Source organism: Cyrtonyx montezumae, unplaced genomic scaffold (assembly GCF_038088225.1).
Source record: "Cyrtonyx montezumae isolate F1298 unplaced genomic scaffold, pur_monq_1.0 scaffold_0, whole genome shotgun sequence".
Taxonomy (NCBI): Eukaryota; Metazoa; Chordata; class Aves; order Galliformes; family Odontophoridae; genus Cyrtonyx; species Cyrtonyx montezumae.
The window spans coordinates 54,987,524-55,006,209 of record NW_027071824.1 but is presented as its reverse complement, the minus strand read 5'-3'; the positions used below and the strand labels follow the sequence as shown (position 1 = coordinate 55,006,209).

The 18,686-nt window shown below is 33.6% G+C and overlaps 1 protein-coding gene across 1 annotated transcript in view; it reads left to right on the top strand.

Moving 5' to 3' along the window:
* Positions 1-18,686, top strand: part of GRIK2 (glutamate ionotropic receptor kainate type subunit 2) — a 364,539-nt gene that overhangs the window by 274,983 nt on the left and 70,870 nt on the right. Inside the window, exon 13 of the mRNA XM_065735652.1 lies at positions 2,469-2,686. Within this exon, the coding sequence (XP_065591724.1) occupies positions 2,469-2,686 (218 nt within the window). The remainder of the gene's footprint in view (positions 1-2,468; positions 2,687-18,686) is intronic.

The following is an 18,686-nucleotide window of genomic DNA, read 5'->3' as shown; positions in this document are numbered from 1 at the left end:
AGACTTTTGCAATCCCAGGATTATTGGAGTCCCTGTGAATGATAAGTTGTATTCCTTATGAGGCTGTAAAATACATACTTTTGGAGGAGGGAAAAAAATCTTAGATTTTGCATTGTCATTTCAAATATATATATATATATATTTGATAAATATATATATATCCCAATATTTCCTGATGATCAGACTTCAGAAAGAATAAGATGACATTTGTTTTAAATATGTTTTGGGGATGATAGATTTCCACAGTGTTTGCTTTCAATCTAGACTGAACCTCTGTCCTTACCTTGTATCATTTTTTCTTTTAACATATTTTGGAAGGCATCATTCTAAGGATTAAGTATCAGTCTTGATTTTCATAATTGCTTTTCAGAAAAATTTCCCCTAACATGAATTTTTCTAAAAGCAGGCATTTTAACTGGCATGGAAGTTGTCATCTAATGGCAATAACTTTCCATTGGAAAAACTAAAATAATCCTTGGGCCATCCTCATGTTAACTTACCAAGTGTTGTTTCTTTGCAAAACATTTTCTTAGTGCTGGAGGATACATGATAGAGGGAACTCATACATGTCTTGTTGACACCGCTCACTCCCAGGAAACTGTGGGATATAGTGCTGGACATGACGTTACCTTGGGTACATGACAGTCAGCCCCTAACCAGGCTCTGTTTTATGGGCCTAGGTGGCACTTGGTTTCAGTCCTTGGTACGAACTTGTGGTAATTGGGGCAACTGCGGCAAACATTTCCACTCTTCTTTTCTTCCCAGTCCTATCCAACTTTACTGGTGTTGATTTTTAATGAAACAATTAAAAAAAATGGTTGGTGATGGTGGGCATATTGGGAATTCTGTTAGTGTTATGGTGTGTAAGTGTCTGGCTGGCAGGGCCTAGGAGCAACTACATCAGAAAGGTACTTTTCTACTTTTTTCCTTGCAGAATTCTAGGCAGAGTCTGGAGCTGGAGTTGGCTGTCATGTCCAAGTCTGTCAGCTTTTTTTGTTTGAAACAGCAAGGGTAAGATGAACTGCAGGGTAAGATGGGCTGTTTTTGAGTACAGTAGTCCAGTTATGATACCAGTTCTTTTTTCCTTTTCTTTGTTTTTCTTCCCTCCCCCCTTTTTTTTTCTTTTTCCCTGTTTTGTTCTTTTTTGGCATTGACGTTGAAAGTTTGGCATAATCTTTCATTTATATGAAGATGTGTTACCTTGCTGGACCAGTTCCTTAAATGTTTTGATACGAACACTAAAATTTAACAGGAATAAAATAGTCCATCTTGCCTTCATTCCATTTTACCCAGGAGATCTAGAAGCAAACATAGTAACCAATTAACAAAAATGAATTGCTTTGATATAATGATGTAGTGGATGTGGTAAAATTGTTTATTTGTTTTTTTTTTAAAAACAAGTTTTCAGATATTTCTTAAAACGTTATAATATTCTTTCAGTGAAGCCTGAAATTATTTATTCAACATCATTAGAAATTTCATTTCATTCAATTATAAAGAAAAACAATCCACACATGTTCATTATTAATAAATATTTGAAGTTGTAAATTACATTAAAGTTTATTTTTCCTATTTTTATTAATTATGCACAAGAGTATATGTGCTTCATTTTTTCTCATCAGACTCTAAATTAAGTTTAATAATTATGCCAATTACTCTACAGTGTTTGTAATCCCCTCCATTCCTTAGTGCCATGAGCAGGCAACTCCAGCAATGCATTATAGTCTGTCTGCCTATCTATCTATCTATCTATCTATCTATCTATCTATCTATCTATCTATCTATCTATCTATCTATTTGTCTGTCTATCTAGTTAATACATAGCAGTCTAGTATTTTAATTGCAGCTCTATCAAATTAAATATGAGGCATAAATATTTATCTGAAATTGTGTGGCTAACTATAGAGATGGGAGATGTTTCTTTTTACCTAAGTACAAAATTCAATTATTCATTTCTGTTTATATTATAAATTATATTTTATATTATGCAGTTCAGATATGAAATACTTTTTTCATATCTGTTCCTTTCATCAATAACTTTTTCAATTTAATCAAGAGATTTTACAAAACACTTCAGTAATACTCATTTTATGCCTTGAAGATAAAGAACTGTGTAAGTGCTTCAATAATAATAATGATTTTGAGGCTTAGTCCAGCCATGCTTTTTTTCTGGAAAGACAGTTTAAATCACTCCTTTTTAAAATACTTTTTTTAGACACTGATAACTAAATCTCCCATTGCTATCCTTTAATACCCACAACTCCAAAAGATCTGTCTTTATGAGTGTAATCAGTTCTTATTTTTCATTTCAGTTTTGTGTGTTTGTACAAGTACACATGAGCCTATAGCTTGAAGATTTTTTTTTTTTTGCACAGTGATTCCATCTCCCCACTGTGACAAAAAGTGTTGAACACTTACTAATTGTTTTCTGTGCATTGGTTTCACCTTTCTCCCCTGATTTTTATTAGGTTCTGAGCTCATGCCCAAAGCCCTCTCCACCAGGATAGTGGGAGGCATTTGGTGGTTTTTCACACTTATCATCATTTCTTCGTATACTGCTAACCTAGCCGCCTTTCTGACAGTGGAACGTATGGAATCCCCTATTGATTCTGCTGATGACTTGGCCAAGCAGACAAAGATAGAGTATGGGGCAGTTGAAGATGGAGCAACCATGACCTTCTTCAAGGTAAGCTTTACGTTCTGTTTGAAAAGGTAACATTGCAATTGTGGGAGGAAAGTCTGTGAAGCTTGTTGAGGTGTAGCAAAGGAAATGACTTCCCCACCAACAAGAAGCAACTGAAAATCTTTATACAAAAGATAACAAGATTCACAAGATAGCAAATGAAGCAAATGTAAAATCTCTAACAGGAAATAACAAAAAAATTTTAAATGATTTTTGCTTAAAGAATCTGATGCATGGTAATGTAATAGGCGAACAAACACGAACAATTTGCTTGGATAGATCTCTTGTGAGAATGAATTTTATTGGAGCAGGATTTGGAGTATCAGTTCAGTAGCATCGAATTTAGTCTTTGCTCAAGCAACTGGACTTCTCTATGAATATTAGAAGCTGGACAGAGAAACAGCTTTTGAAGACTTATAGGTAATGTATTCTGTTTTGATGGGCATTATATTTTCACTTACAGGTTTGAGGTGACTGTTATACTGGCATTTAAAATTAGGAAAAGTAAGGTCCAAGGTAAAATATAGCTAACCCAGAAATTTAAGAATGTATAGCCAGCCCCTTTTATCAGATTCGGAGATGTTTGCTCTTTTATTTTTTTTTCCCAGATATTTGTTCAGTGTCTAAAACTTTACTATTCATTGTTATGACCGTACAAGCAATCCTAGGATGCACAGTTTTATTGAAAAATCTACATAGATTCATCTTTTGCTTGGAAATTAAAACCAGTTAATTTCACCAGAAGGCTTCTTAGAAAAGAAGCTGACGAAGTTAATAGAAGCCTCTTAATGTCAGGAAATATTTCAAGTAATTAAATGAAATATTATTGAAAGAATGTTTATAAACTTAGATTTTTGAAACTGTGAAAATGATTTAACTCATAGGACATAAATAGATGACACAATGTATGTTACCAGAGAATACTATGTTTGTTTGTTTTTTTTATATTTGTACTGAAGAAGGCTTGGAACTTGTTCTTTTTGAGACTGAAACTGTGAACTCTGAAATATCAGGAAGCAATTTTAACTTGCCAGTAATTTTTCCAGAAGTACTTTTGCCAGAAGTAGCTTTCTGTCATATTTTCTCTTTTTCCTTATTTTTTTTTATATGTGTATGATTTGTCTTTTATTGCACTGAGACAATGTTTTCCTCTTTGTATGTTTTACCCTCCACGTATTACTATACTGCTCCCTTTTCTGCACATTCTCTCTTCTCTCTTTCTTCTTCTGTTTCTAATTATCTAGATATATTTTATGTTTTTCTTGTAAATAGTACTTAAGGATCAGAGAGAATTTACTATCAAAATAGGAATTGCTCAGAGACGTATGTCTTTGAAACACCCTGGATATTTACACAACAGAGCTATATTTAATATTGCTTTTTTATGATACTCGACTCTTCTACTTTACTACGTTTGAAAAAGGGAAACCAGAAAAAACTTTGCATTTTATTCTGTTGATAAATTTTAGGTCAAATTAAGGCTTACTTTGTTGAACAAACATATTTAGGCTTTATGTCTGAACTTGTTATAGTTAGTGTTTTGGAATATGAAAATACACTGACAGCTAGCATATGAATTATTCCAAATATTTTTCTGATTAGTTTAGTATCTTATCTAAGAAGTACGTAAATTAATTAGTATCATTTTGTACCTAAAAAAGATGGATCCAAACTTAAGCATTAGAAGTAGGCACAACTGTTCTTGTATTTCAGCCAATAAGAGGAAATTATGCTCAAAAGAGAAATAAATGGAAACTGTACAATTTCATTTGATTCACTCGGTGTCTGAAGCAATTTCCAAGTGGAGGTTGGAGCATGCTTGATGTAAATGGTTTTCACTAGAGCTAACTATAAAAGTAATACAATCAAATTAAATTAAATATTTCTGTAATAGACAAAACATTTATCTATCTGTTCAAGTAAGCTTTCTGGTAAAATTAATTACTTGAGAAGGTTGGATTATCAGAAAACAAAATACCATAGTTCTACTCTGTCTATATTTTTTTGTTTGCAAAGTAAATTTGTATTTTCTATACACAAATTATTTCAGGAATGTGATTTTCTTTCTTAGAGAAAAGAAAATAAGACAGTAAGGTGAACTGCCTTAAGAGATACTATTAGAGTTGAACAGTTCTTATAGGTACTACTATTAAATACTTCTTATTTAAAAGGCACTTAAGAACTTGCAAACAGACAAAAAAAAAGTTGTGATGTACAGAAATGACACTGAAAATAAGTAGTTCAGAATAGCTACAATTGCCTATTTTTTTCTGCACTGTGGATGAAAATTAGGATGTTTTAAATCCTTCTCAGATTATATTGTTTTATCAAATAGCTGAAGGATGGTTTTAAACAGTAATATTAAGTTCTTTGTTATATGAACAAATGAATCAAGTAGGAAGAAACACTGCTTTTGTACATGACATTATGGAAATTATTAATGAAATATGTTGTCCTTTTCTGGTGACCACCCTCCAAAATATGTTGAAAATTAGAAAGTGTTAATAAAAAGTGAAAGAGCAACTGTAGATCTGGAAGAAAGGCTTAAAGGCTAAAGATGATCGGTCTATTTAATCTGCTGAAGAGAAGGTTAAGAAGTTACTTGATCATGATCTGTAAATGTGTTAATGGAAATGAGATTTCTGACAGTAAATGATTGTTTAATCTAGCAGAAAAAGGCATAACAAGATCGAATGTTTCAAAACTAAATTTAGGCAAATTTAGACCAAAAATAAAGCGCAAGTTTTTAAGACTGTCTGTAATTAACCTCAGTAGAACCTATGCAGGAGTAGTCTGGATTCATCCATCAGCCATTCTGCAGAGAATAGACAGCATAGCCTAAGCTTTTGATTTAGAGCCTATTTAGTGAAACGCATAGCCATCATTAGCTCAAATTAGATTTTAGTGGTTCCCTCCTACTTTAAAAATTTATGGGAGTATATTTTCTGGAGGGGCTGCCCAAAGATGACCGAGGAGATAAATTTATCATCTTTGTGTATGTTTTCCCTTAGCTGCTTTATCTTCTTGTAATGAGAGTGGATTGAGCAAAACAGTGTCATGTTACAACATGAAATGAAGAGACCAGATGGTTTCCTAATGTTAAATGAAATTATCATATCTTGGTAACAGTTATTAGTTCCAGTCACAGTGAGGATCAGTAGCTGTCTATGAAACTGACAATGATTTCTGCATAAATTATCTATACAGGAGTCCATTTTATTTTTTCTTTAAAAAGACTTTAGAACCTGGCCAAGGCTGTTTGATGCTAAGACAAAAGAAAAAATAGTTTTTGAAGGAGAATATGAATGAGAATCAGAAAGAACAAACCAACTGCTTGCTAATGTTACAGTCTTAGCACAGGGAGTATAACAGTACAGGTTTCCCCAGAGAGCTTTAAGGGTCTCCCTTCGTGGAGATATTCAAAAGCTGTCTGGACCTGATTCTGAACAACTGGCTATCAGTGTCCCTCCTTGACTGTGAAAGTTGGACAAGATGACCTCCAGAGGTTCCTTCCAACCTAAACGTTTCCATCCTTCTGTAATGCTGCTACTCTTGTGAATGAAATATCCTCATGAAATACCTTTGATGAGAAAGGAGGATGGTGTCTCCTGAGGTTGATTAGGTCCTTCAGATCATTATCTGGTTCCTCACATTCTCAGAAATGTGATATTACAACTTTAGGAAATCAGAAAGGGGAAGAAATTTGCAATGCTTTCTCCTCTTTAAGATTTAGTTATCTAATCTAAGTGTAGATTAGTTATACAAAGCTATTATATGAGTGGTGAGTCTGCCTGTATATTTCATTGTGAAACAATAAAATGACCTTAGTATCATCCAAAAATTGTAAGGAAATAAATGTGGATATAAATTCTAAGACATATCTGTAGCTAATCCTATTTTTCCTTGTTTTGATGTATCTCAGATTGCTGAATTTTTCTTAGTTACAGATTTCCTTTTTCTGTTGGCTGCTTCAGGTGGTGTCAGGCTTTCCAAAATGCTTACAGCCTGAAAATGGTAATGAAAAAGAGTCTTGTCTGTTCCTGTGTTGCTCCCAGGATTTGGAATAGAAATTAAAAATGACTGTAGATAGTTTTCATGTTTCAGAAGCCTGCCTTCCTTCTTTAGAGTACAATGAAAACTCTTATTATTATCATGAAAGATACTTTTCTCACAGTAGCTGTTCTTTGATAAAAAAAAAATAGTTCAGATTTTTTCATTACCTCTGTTTTCTGTGGTCTCTTCAGTCTCTCAAAAAACTGTCTGTTTCCTTTTTGACTGACAGTTCTGACACTGAGAAGAAAAGTGATAATTCCACTCTGCTTCTATTTGTATCTCAGCTCTATTCACACACAGAAAAGAAATACTGAAACACTTGTTTATGTTGGTCTACAATTTTATTATTACTTTTGTGAAGTTGCTATGTATCTTTGTTTTTCTCATGCTTTTTTTAAATCTGTACAATTCAGTGTCAAATTAGTTCTGTGCTTTTATAAAGTACCATTTACAGTGGAACTTTTCTCAACAAGAATTACTCAACACTTACATAACAAATAGTAAAATCATAAATTAATTTTTCTTTCTCCAGTAGCATTTGGTTCATGTCATTACTTTTGCATCATGAATTAAAACTCCTTGTGAGAGTCATTAATTTTAAATCCTTGCTTTGCTGATAAGGAAGCTGAAGCACTAACAGAATACATATTTTTCATGATCACTTGGTGAAAGTCAGATAGTGAACTAATTTAGGAAAGCTATCTTATGCACCTTAGAATTATTTGATAAACTATACCTTTTGTCATTTACATTTCCCAGTTTCTTTCCTTTTCTTCTTCAGGACCCCTTTTTATAGTGAAGCACTGTTTATCTACACTATCCTCCATTTCTTCTGGCACTGTGTTTTCTGCACAAAGGTCCACACTGTCATTTTTTTTTCCCCTTTTTGCCCTAGCTATTTTTTTTACCACCTCCCTCAGCAAATTTTTGAGGACAGCAATTAAGAGCTTAGTAGCTACCTTCCTCTTCCAAATTCTCTGTTGTTAAAAACCAGGAAGATTTGTCTTTTGATAGCATTGCAAATTCCCCTGAGTAGTCTCTAAAGACTGGAAGAAGAGGTTGTGGGAGAATTTTCCCACTGCTTACAACTGAAGTACAAGTGACAGGTCACCTGTGGAATAAGTGAAAGAATAGCAGCAAAAATAAAGGCATGAATGCCATTCATATATCATGACATTGGCAATGGCATGCAAGAAGCCAGCATGGGTTTATTAAACCTGAGTTTGAACATTATAATAGGCAAATGTTTTTCTGTTTAATGAATAAGCATGCATATGTAGACACTTCGAAATATGCACACATATAACTTTTAGATGAATATTGCAAACAGTATATTATTAAGTTTAACAGTGCATGTCAATCATTTTGTGGAATTGCTGCAAGTCAAAGATGAAAGAAACACCACTTCTGAGCTTTTCAAATATCCATTGGCTGACAGTGATGAATGAGAAAGTTTTTGAGCCTCAGCCCCTATGTGTCATTTTGGACAATGCATAAAAAATAATTGGTAGCAGATACCACAGATACCCATTCAGTTTGCTTTAAAATTATTTCACTTAATAGAAAAGCCACATTTTAATGTAAAGCATGCATGACTTGTTCTAATGAATGAAAACACATTGTGCAAGAATGGAATTGAATAGAAGTACCATGTCACTTTTTCTTTTTCTTTTGTACCATCAAACTTTGGGCATATTGACAAGAAATACATATGGTTGAAAAATCCAAAGAAGCGCAACAAGCCTTGTAAAAGGCTTGGAGAATATACACTACGAGGACAGTGAAGGAACTGAGGCTGTTTAGTCTGGGGAAAAGGAGGCTGAGGGGCGACCTTATTGCTCTCTTCCAATACTTGAAAGGTGCAAGAGTGGGGTTGGTCTCTTCTAACTGGTGACTGGTGACAGGACAAAGGGAAAAGTCATTAAGTTGTGCTAGGATAAGTTTAGGTTGGATATCAGGAAACACATCCTTACAGAATGGGCTGTTAAGCTCAGGAATAGGCTCCCCAGGGAGGTGTTTGAGTCACTGTCCCTCAGTGTGTTTAAAAAACATTTGAATGTGGGAGGAGGGTTGTTAAGAGTTCGGGTGTTATGGTTAGGTCATGGTTGAACTCGATGATCTTTAAGGTCCCTTCCAACCTGAGTGATTCTATGATTCTAAATGAATTATTTTCCTTTCTATAGGATTATTCCCTCTTTGCTTCAACACTTCCTCAGTTGGACAGTAATTCTTTGTGCAAAATAAATAAATAAATAAAGAGAAAACAGGCAAAAGAGAAATCCTGTGAAACAAGGAAGCGAGGTGTGGGGTCACTCCAAACACTAAGAACAGAATCTGCAATGACTGAATCTGTGAGAACGAGATGGAGGCTTTGTTCAGAGACCTCAAAACAGCTCTGACTCACTGAATTCTTTGTAAGACCAAGGGAGCTAGGTAGAGCTAGGTAGGTTAGATGGTACATTAAGACAGACCATAAGAGCAGCAGAGCATTTGAATTCTGACATTCAGATTAATTTTGTACCACTGAGTTCTTTGAGTTGAATGGTCTTTCTTTAGAGTCTGGGGATAGAAAGGATAAGTAATTCATATAAAGGGACTCCTTCCAACAAAACTGTCTAGGTACTGAGAGAAAGTGACTGTAATGGTTTTATGCTGTCTTGATAATTTCCCTGTCTGTGGGGTTGTTAATGTTTCTGCAGTAAATAAGACATTATGCTTGGCTGTCTGTCTTCTGTTCGAGCCGAGACAAAAGAAAGGCACTACCTTCCCACTCTTGACTTTGTCCTCGTTCTTGCCTCTCCCCTTGCCTTTCTACTTTTCCTATTCTTATTCCCTACACATTTCTGCCTTGTTCCTGATGCATGGACTGAGAAAGAGTAAACTAGAGAATAGCTAGCTCTTCATTTCAGCAAAAGTTTATGCTGCCTTATGCCATATATGCAAGCAGCAAGTGTCCGCAGTAAGTTGCTGGACAATATGCAGTACTCATGAAGAACTATGTTCCAAAATCACAAGATTCATATTTATCCTTTGCACTTGTCTCCAGCTACAGCTCTTAGGAACCAATGAAGCACATACAAATGCTTTTCAGCATTTTCTCATAGAAATATGCATAATTTTCAAGTAAAAGCAAGATTAGCCAATTACAGTAATTGCACTATGGTTTATTAATTGGATCCCCACTTTTTTAGAGAAGAATTCAAAGAGAAACAATAAAAAATAAAATAAAAATTGATATTAGGAAATGTCTTTTGTCTTTGGATCATTAGAGTTAGTATTTTCCACAGTTCACCATCTGTTTTTACATTATCCCAAAATATTCATAGGGGAAAAAAAACAACAAAAAAACTAAATTCCACACAGAACACTCAAGTAAGCTAAATTGTGTAACCTATGATCCCATCTGGCCTTCCTGTGTTGTAAGTTTCTAACAGAAAGCTAAAATGAACATACAGAAGGAAGATGACACTTGTATCATTTTTCAAATTTGTTTCCCACATTAATATGCATGTTAGTATACATGCATTAATGATCCATATTGCAGACAGATCAATGTGTTTATCTGAAAAGTACTGATCTATCTCAGTTTCTATTTTTTTTTTAAATCTAGCAAGATATAATTTTGACCTGGATAGAAACAAGTTCAAAATACAAGAAATAAGAGCCCAGGGGAAAAACAAGATAAACAACTATACACTAAGGCTTAGAGAGTCAATCATAATGATAAGGAGGACACTGTGGGTCCTAAATTGTGTTAAAATTTATTATCACTAGGAGACACACATTTCTATTAAATGTACTTGATTTAGAGAAATATTATGATCTTGAGATTTGAAAACTCACTTTGTAGTTGAGAGAAAGACATTCGATTTTGGAAAATATGTAGTGATGTCACTGAAGACAAGAACAGTAGGGACTTTTCCTTTTGAATCAGTACTCACCACTGCGTATTGGTCATGAGTCACAATAGTGTGACTTATAAATGGTGTAAATCACTGTGCTGATTAAACGTCAACTTATGTCAAGTAGTAGGTAGTCTAACTTCTCCTCCTCCTTCAGCCTTAAACTCTACTGGCTTTATATATCATAAAGGAATGCGAAGAGTCACTCCAGATTTTGGATCCATAAGAAAATGAATGTTTTTGTTGTCCTTGCAGGTTTAGTTTTCAGTTGTGAGGAAAACTTCCATAGATACTAAGTTCTAGAACCAATGAGTGTGGAGTACAGAGCGTCCTGTTCTGTGGTAGGGTGATCCTACAGCACAGTGGTAAACATGACAACTACTGGAAGTCTACACCTTTTGGGAAGTGATTTGTGTTGCCTGTAAATTTTGAGGTGTAGAAAATTAATGTTTATGTAATTACATCAGGTAACTAAAGGTATCAACTTCTAGAGTGTAACTTGTTTTTAAGTACTGCAATAGGATAACTGTTTAGATGTTTTATTTCATTGTACGTACCTGATAGACTTTTTTTTCTGCCCTCTTCTGGGACTGTAATGGCACTGACAGGATCAGTTGTAAGAGGATGACTTAATACTGCATTCTGATCATAAGTTTGGTTGCAAGGCTTTTTCCTTCTTGGAAATAGATAACTCAATTGCTACCTAGATTTAGCACCTTTCTTCTCCTGCTGCTTTTTGCCCAGGAGACTGAGCAAGAACACTTTCCATTTCACATCTCTTTTCAGTTTTTTTCTCTTTGTACCTATCCTCAGATCATACCCATAGACTGTACTGAAAGAAAGGGAGCTGAATCCTTGAATTCCAACCAGGATTTTCTTTGAAAGACAGATCTCAGAGTCAGAATTTGTTTAGAAAATTGAGAACACATCTAAGAATGCTTTTATCTGTCTTTGTCTGAAAAAATTGCATAGTCTTCCTCTTCAAACCAAATAAATCTATCATCAAGTTGCTGTTAAAGTTTGCAGATTTGATCTATGAGTCATTACAGGAATGTGATTCAAAAACCATTCACCAGAGTGAACTGTCTCTCAGTTCAGCCAGTCTTCTGTGAGATCCTGCCATATGAGCAACCTTCAGTGTTAGTTCCTGCCTGCTGAAGCAGCCCGAAAGCCTCTATTCATTAACAGAGGTGAACTCTCGGTTCCGCCTTGTCAGTTTATATATAATACTACTGAGCTCTGTCCAACTGCATTAGCATTGCTTTGTGTATGAGAAATATTTCCAGTGCCAGAATTGCCCTGGACACCACCTAGAGTCCTATTATACTGATGAATTTCTTCTCCAGATTCATTCACTGTATTGAACAGAATACTTGTTGAGATCACTTAAACTATCTTTGTTACAATGAACCGATGGTTATAATTACATAAGCTACATTAGATATGGATGCCTTTTAAGAATTTTTCAGTATTCATGCATTAATTCGACATGTATTTAATGTTTTCTAGTTTTTTAATCTGCACAATATAGATTATGGATTTTTTACAAAAATTATATGAAGTCATGATATATATGAATGTGGTATCTTAGTAATCTGTCCATTAACAAGCAGTATATTTCTTTTTTCTTTTTTCAAATACATCATGTGATCTTTTAATTTGCTCACCATTTTTACTTCCTCTATACTGTGTAAACCATGTTCTGCAACAGCCAAACATTATTAAGATTACTTTCATTAAAAGTCCAAAAGACAGCATCATACAAGCTTCTAGGAAGCCAAAATCACAAGTAACTCATAAGAATTTTATGAACGTAAGTAATATGTTCATTTATGTTTAGATTGACTAACATTTTCAGTATCGATATTCAGATATGATTAGTAAACAAAGTCACGATAAGTTATAAGGTGAATTTTGTTGTCAGTCATTGTGATTAGAAAAGATCATAAGAACTTTAATTATATTAATACGTACTTCTAATAAATTATTATTCTGGTGAGAAACTAAGCATTGTGAAAGTTAACAAAGGATTTAGTATTGCTTATCTTGAAAGATTTGTATCTCAATAGTCTCTTTTCATTTGAGAATTGCAATCTGATTCCCCTCAATGAGCAATACAATAAATACAAACCCTGAAGACCTTTGAAAATTTGGTTTTCTTGATCTTTGAAGGATTCTGACTCTTGTTCAACAGAAGGCCAATAGTAAGGCAGAAACTGCTATTTCCCTCTTTCTCTTGCTTTTACTGTCTCTTCATCTCTACCTCTTTCTTTATTTTTCTAAGGGTTTTTTTTTTCTACCTTTAGTTTTTTTATTCTGGAGACATATAACTTCCTTGTGCAAGGAATATGCAAAAATTCTTAAAATATTCCTGTATGACATATCTGATTGAAGCTTTACACATGTGTAATACCATTCAATTTCTCAAAAAAAAGAAATATATACTCCTAAAGGAACTTTCTGTAAGGAAAGTAGACTAACACCAGATATTTTATGTGATGTATTGGGAAGGCTACCTAGGACTTCTTTTACTTTATCTGGTAAAGAACTTTGAGTATAATTTCTTTAATGCTTGTACTTCTGTCTAAGCCTACCCAGGTAGTAACCATTTAAGTGTTTTTTTCATTCAGGTTGAATTCATGAGGAATATACTAGAATTGAACAAAAGCAATTGTTTTGTTTCTTAATGTATTGTATGGTTACATCTGTTATTTATGATGCAGTTTTTGTTCCTTGAATTGCAAAGGCCTTGAGTATAGTTCATTATAGATATTCAATTCAGCAATTGTACTCTAGACAAGAGTATGGTTACCCATAAGGTAGGATTATAGTAAACACTAAAATTTAAGTTATAGTTTCTTATAGTTGCATCTCCTTCATGCAAGGAATCTTTTTTCTGGAATTAAGGATTTTTTTTTGTACATCTCTTCATGCTGATTTGATGGAGATGATTTGGCATTGTCTGTAACTGCCTTTTAAATCAATGGATCAAAACTGAAAGGAGGATAGAAGGATAGATATAAGGCATATCTCATGAACATTATTGTGCTCTTTCCTTCTTCATTCCTCTTCAGCTAATAAAGGGGAGCTAGATTTATTTACATGATAGACCTTGACTTGTAAATGCTCTGAATTGATTTCTTAACATTGCAAACCATCAAGACTTTTGTTCTTAAGTTCAGCTCTTCAACTTTACTTTTATAAAGAAAGAATTAGTTTGTAATATTGAACTTGTAAATTTTAGTAGAAAAAATCTTGCAGTAAACTTATCAAAGTTTGGGTTGAGGCTGTAATATAATATGAGTTCAGATAATATTTTGCATTTGTGGAAATTAAGTGATGGAATCAAGTCATTAAAAGCCTCTCATTACTGTGTATTAAATTTCAATATTGTATTTTCTTACACAAAATTGCATTACACGAACACTATTTTAATAATATTTTAAAATATTTTAATTAACTACTAATGTAGCTAGTTTCACTACATAAGTAAAACGTATAGCAAAATTTTTTTGTTATTCTTCCATAGATGTAAGAATTATAAAACAAAATCTGGCATCCTAAAATGAAAATCAATTTTATAAGGAAATACATAGGGCAGATTTCTCCTCACTCCAAAATATAGATAGATATCTTCTTTCTTTTCAATTAGTCATTTAGTCTCTCCTTTGTTTGTGACTGAAAAAAAAAAAACAAAACCTAAAATATACTACAAAATTGATCTTCCAAATTACCTAAAGTAACTATCCTAGATAGACAGTGACCTGCACAATTCCAGATTTTTTCCTATTGACCACAGGGAAGCCTGCATTGGTACCTTGGTCTGGATGCTTAGTGGCTACAAGTATGTAAAATGAATCTTGTACAATTTCTGGTTACTTTTTAAGCATTAGATAATTTTCTTCAGTGTATAACTGAAGCATGACTGCGATTAAGAATTACCTAGATATGGAAATTAATTAATTTTATATAGAATAACTCAAATTCTTCAAATCCCAAGATAAATCTAACTGCTTTAACTAACACTGTGCAGAATTCTTGTCTTATTTTAGATGACTGGTTGAAATGATGCGATGTGTTCCTTTTCTTACATATTGGCGTTAAAATGAACACAAAAATAAAAGAGAAAAATCTTATTCAAATCATAGAAAAAGTTCACATTTTGGCTTACAATGTGAATTGTGCTGTGGCCAAAATAGCTCAGTGGTCTTTGTTTATAAATGTAATGTTTAGAAAGACTGAACTGGTCATTCACAGCAAAAATCAGTATTATTGAAAGTAAGCTGGTGATTGTGAAAGCTTGACTTCCTAAAATGAAAGTTAAAATAACAATCAGCAAACACAATACACCATTTTGCTTTGCTAATATGACTCCTTATGCTTAATTGTATTATAAGTTGAATACATTTATCTTCCACCAGTAGGGCAGATGCTGCTTTGTCATCTGTTGTAGAACTTGGTGGCTTTTTCTTATTTTTAACTTTTATATTTTAGGATTCCAGTGACTTTTTTTTTTACTTAAATTATGGTGACAGGAGCAGGATTTTGATGCATACACCACTAATGCGTTTGCATTCTTTGCATAATCTGTTGGAAGTATATGGTAAACATGACATTTTCAGATGCCAGATTTTTCATGGAAGCTTAAATCTGAAGCATACAGTTCAGCAAACTGGTCAACTAGACTATTAAAGTTGAATAGATGTTAATAAGAACACGTTGAAAACACAATATATCTGAGGATATGTTCAAATTTCCATTCCTAAAGAACTTCAGGATCCAAACATTATTATATAGTCATCCTCTAAAAAAGAATGCAGATTTCCAAAACTGTGTTATTGGTTTTATTTATGACTATTACAGCTGCACTTAAAAAATTTAGTGGAAATGTCTAAAACAAAAATTCTTTTATTTTTCCCTATGTATTAATGAAGAGTGACAGGAATAGAAAAAAAAGAAAGAAATTGGATAGTAAGTATTTAGAACAGTGAATAACTTTCACATTTAAATATAACTACAGTGCAGTTATTGATTTCTGGTTCTTTGGTTCTAAAATCAATTTCTACTCACGTATGTTTGGGTTTCTGTATGCTTATGGGAGATTTGTAGATTGACAGAGCAAAGCTAGTAACCTCGCTTTCAGAAACAAATTAACATTGCCCATAGAACAAGCTATACTCTCTAACAAGTTCTAAATTACCCGTTTTCTTTTGCAAATTTTATTATTCAGTACTTTTGGGCTTCTTGGTTAGAAAGCAAAACAGAAAAAATTGTTTAACAGTTTCTTAAAAATGCTTTAAAAAATCATAATTTTGACACACATTTTGAAGTAATAGTTTTGAAGTCCATTGCCTAGAGACTAAAGTAAAATATAAAAAAGACTTCATTCTACAGTAATGCAAAATACAGAGAAATCTTTATACTGATTTTCAATTATATTGCTCCAAATCCGTTATATGTGTCTGTTTTGCACTCCCACAGTTCAAGTCCATGTTTATAGTAGTAAATATTACAAAAAGCAGTTTAGTACCATTTTAAATGCAATCACAGGACTGGACTCTTCCTGCAGAACTGGATGACCATTCACAAACGTGACATAACGTGTTAATAACAATCTTTGAATGCAGTTGATCTCTCCTGAGCTATAGTTTAAATTACCTTTGGTACAGACCACGTATTGATTGGGAAGTGATTCCGTAGGACAGGCCAAAACAGTTCCAGACCGCATGCTAACAGATGGTATACATAAATATGGACTTGTTTCCTAGACCTATTTTGTTAATTGTAGCAGACGAATCATAGTCTTGATTTATATATAGCTTGTGGAGAATCTACAGGATTGTTGCTGAAATGTTGTCAGAATAATGTCTGATTCAGAAGTTTGTTGAAAAGGAAAATACTTTTTTCTGACAGTCTTACATTCTTAAATTACTCTTTTTTTTCCCCCCTTAATTATAATGTTTCGACTTAATGCAAGTCAGATGTTGTCTGTTGACCTATTGGTAAAACTTGAAAATCTAAGGATGGATCTGTATCCTGTATCTTATTGCTTGTTTTCATTAATGAGTTCCCATTGATCTCAGTATGATTTAGGTGTTTAAATGATTTTGTGAGTCTAGATTTAAAGACATACACTAAAGAAAAATGAGTCAATTTGACTTGTAAGACTATATGCAATACAAGTTGTGTCAATTAAAGCAAAGTTTACTTGGCTTGGACTAGAGAAAAGTAATAGTAAAATGTAAACAAAACATCAGTGACTTTATACTTCCAGTCTGTTTCTGTCAGAAACAAAGTGTTATATTTGATCTTTAAGCATGCAGTGTTTTTTTTTTTTTCCTGAATTTTCCAGCTGCTGTTTCCTACAGTGTTAGAAATGAGGTTTCTTGGATAATTGATATAATTTACCATTTTAATTTCAAATGATTTTTTTCATTAATGTAGTATGGGTCAGAAGAAATTATTTGGTTTTATTTGAAAAAAAAATCTTTGATGTCTTTGCATTCAGTGACAGCAAAATAAACATACTCTCTGTTCTCATATTCTCTAATGAGCATTACTGATTTGTAAATTTATGTTTGAATCATATTTTAAGTAATAAAAATTTTCAAGCTTATTTCCATAGTGAATACCATGCATTCTGAGATAGATTTTTTAAGTGGGATGCAGAAGGACTCCTCATTAAAAAATTGAATACCAGATCTAGTTTGCATAATTTTACATAGAATGGTCCACTATAAAAGGAACAAACTCTCTTCTTCATATGCATACATGTAAATGATGACTATATGTTTGTATAATTTGCACATACTTCCTTTCTCTGGAAGGCCTGTACCTTATAGCACACTGCTATTTTACTTCACTCCTTTTGTTGAAGACGAGGTGGTGTCATTGAATTGAACTGCTTCATCAGTCTGCAGAAGTGCCAAGCTGTAGAAATCAATAGGGAAATGGCAGATATGAAGGTTAGTTGACATCAAAGAATGTGGGTAGAAACTTTTCCTATGGGAAAGAAAATATTCCATTACACTTCATCTATCCTAAGAATACACTTAGTATTTAGCTTATTCTATCAAGCTTTCAGAAAATTTCGTGGTTCCACCTCTGAGGGAGTCACTTTAACAACAGCTAAAAAGTTAGATATGTCCCTCAGGAGAATTGCACTGAGTGATCAGGATTTTATGAATTTTAAAATGCACTGTTGCAATTTCTTTGAATAGAGCAGATCCAGTGCAATAACTCTTAGACAAGAATTGGCTCCTAAAAGATCACTGTATTGTAGATAAATGTAAATGCTGGTTTTGGATCATGTTCATAGGAAACAAACAACACATTAATTGTTCTGGAGCATTTAAATTTATTGTTCAGAAAGTTCCTTCTTTTGTGGAAAGCTTGGATATTTGTTTACTTCTTTTTCTGAACTGTATATGCATCTTTTCAATGCTTGTCCACACAGGAAATGCTGCTGAAAAACTGAGTTTTACTATATCAATCAAGTGGATATCCTTTAGTGAGATTGTTCTACAGGGAATACCAAAAAGAGAGAGTCAATAAACAAAGTGATGTTGAGCTGGCAAGTCAGTGGATAACAGATAGTATTTGTCACTATGAGTTGTTGATAGCAGTTGGATGGTTTTCTGAGCAAGCTATAAAAAGGAGAAGGTGTTAGTGAGAACAGAATACAAGAGTACTCATTGATGGATGATTTTTTTCATTCACTGTATAAAACTTGTGAGATATTTTAAATTTTCTATTTTTCATGTCTGTGCTTGAGAATGAATCCTTCCCCTTTCCCTTCCCCTTTCCCTTCCCCTTTCCCTTCCCCTTTCCCTTCCCCTTTCCCTTCCCCTTTCCCTTTCCATGTGGGGAACTGTTGAATCCAGGCCTGAACCACTGATTGATCACCTGAGGCGAGCACTGAGTCAGCCACAGGAGCACAGGTGGAGGCAATTCATCTGTGTAACTGGAAGGGGTGGAGTCTGGCTCCACCTCTCCCACCTTCCACCTCTCCCAGACCCCATTTAAGGACTGACCAGCAGTGGGGAAGG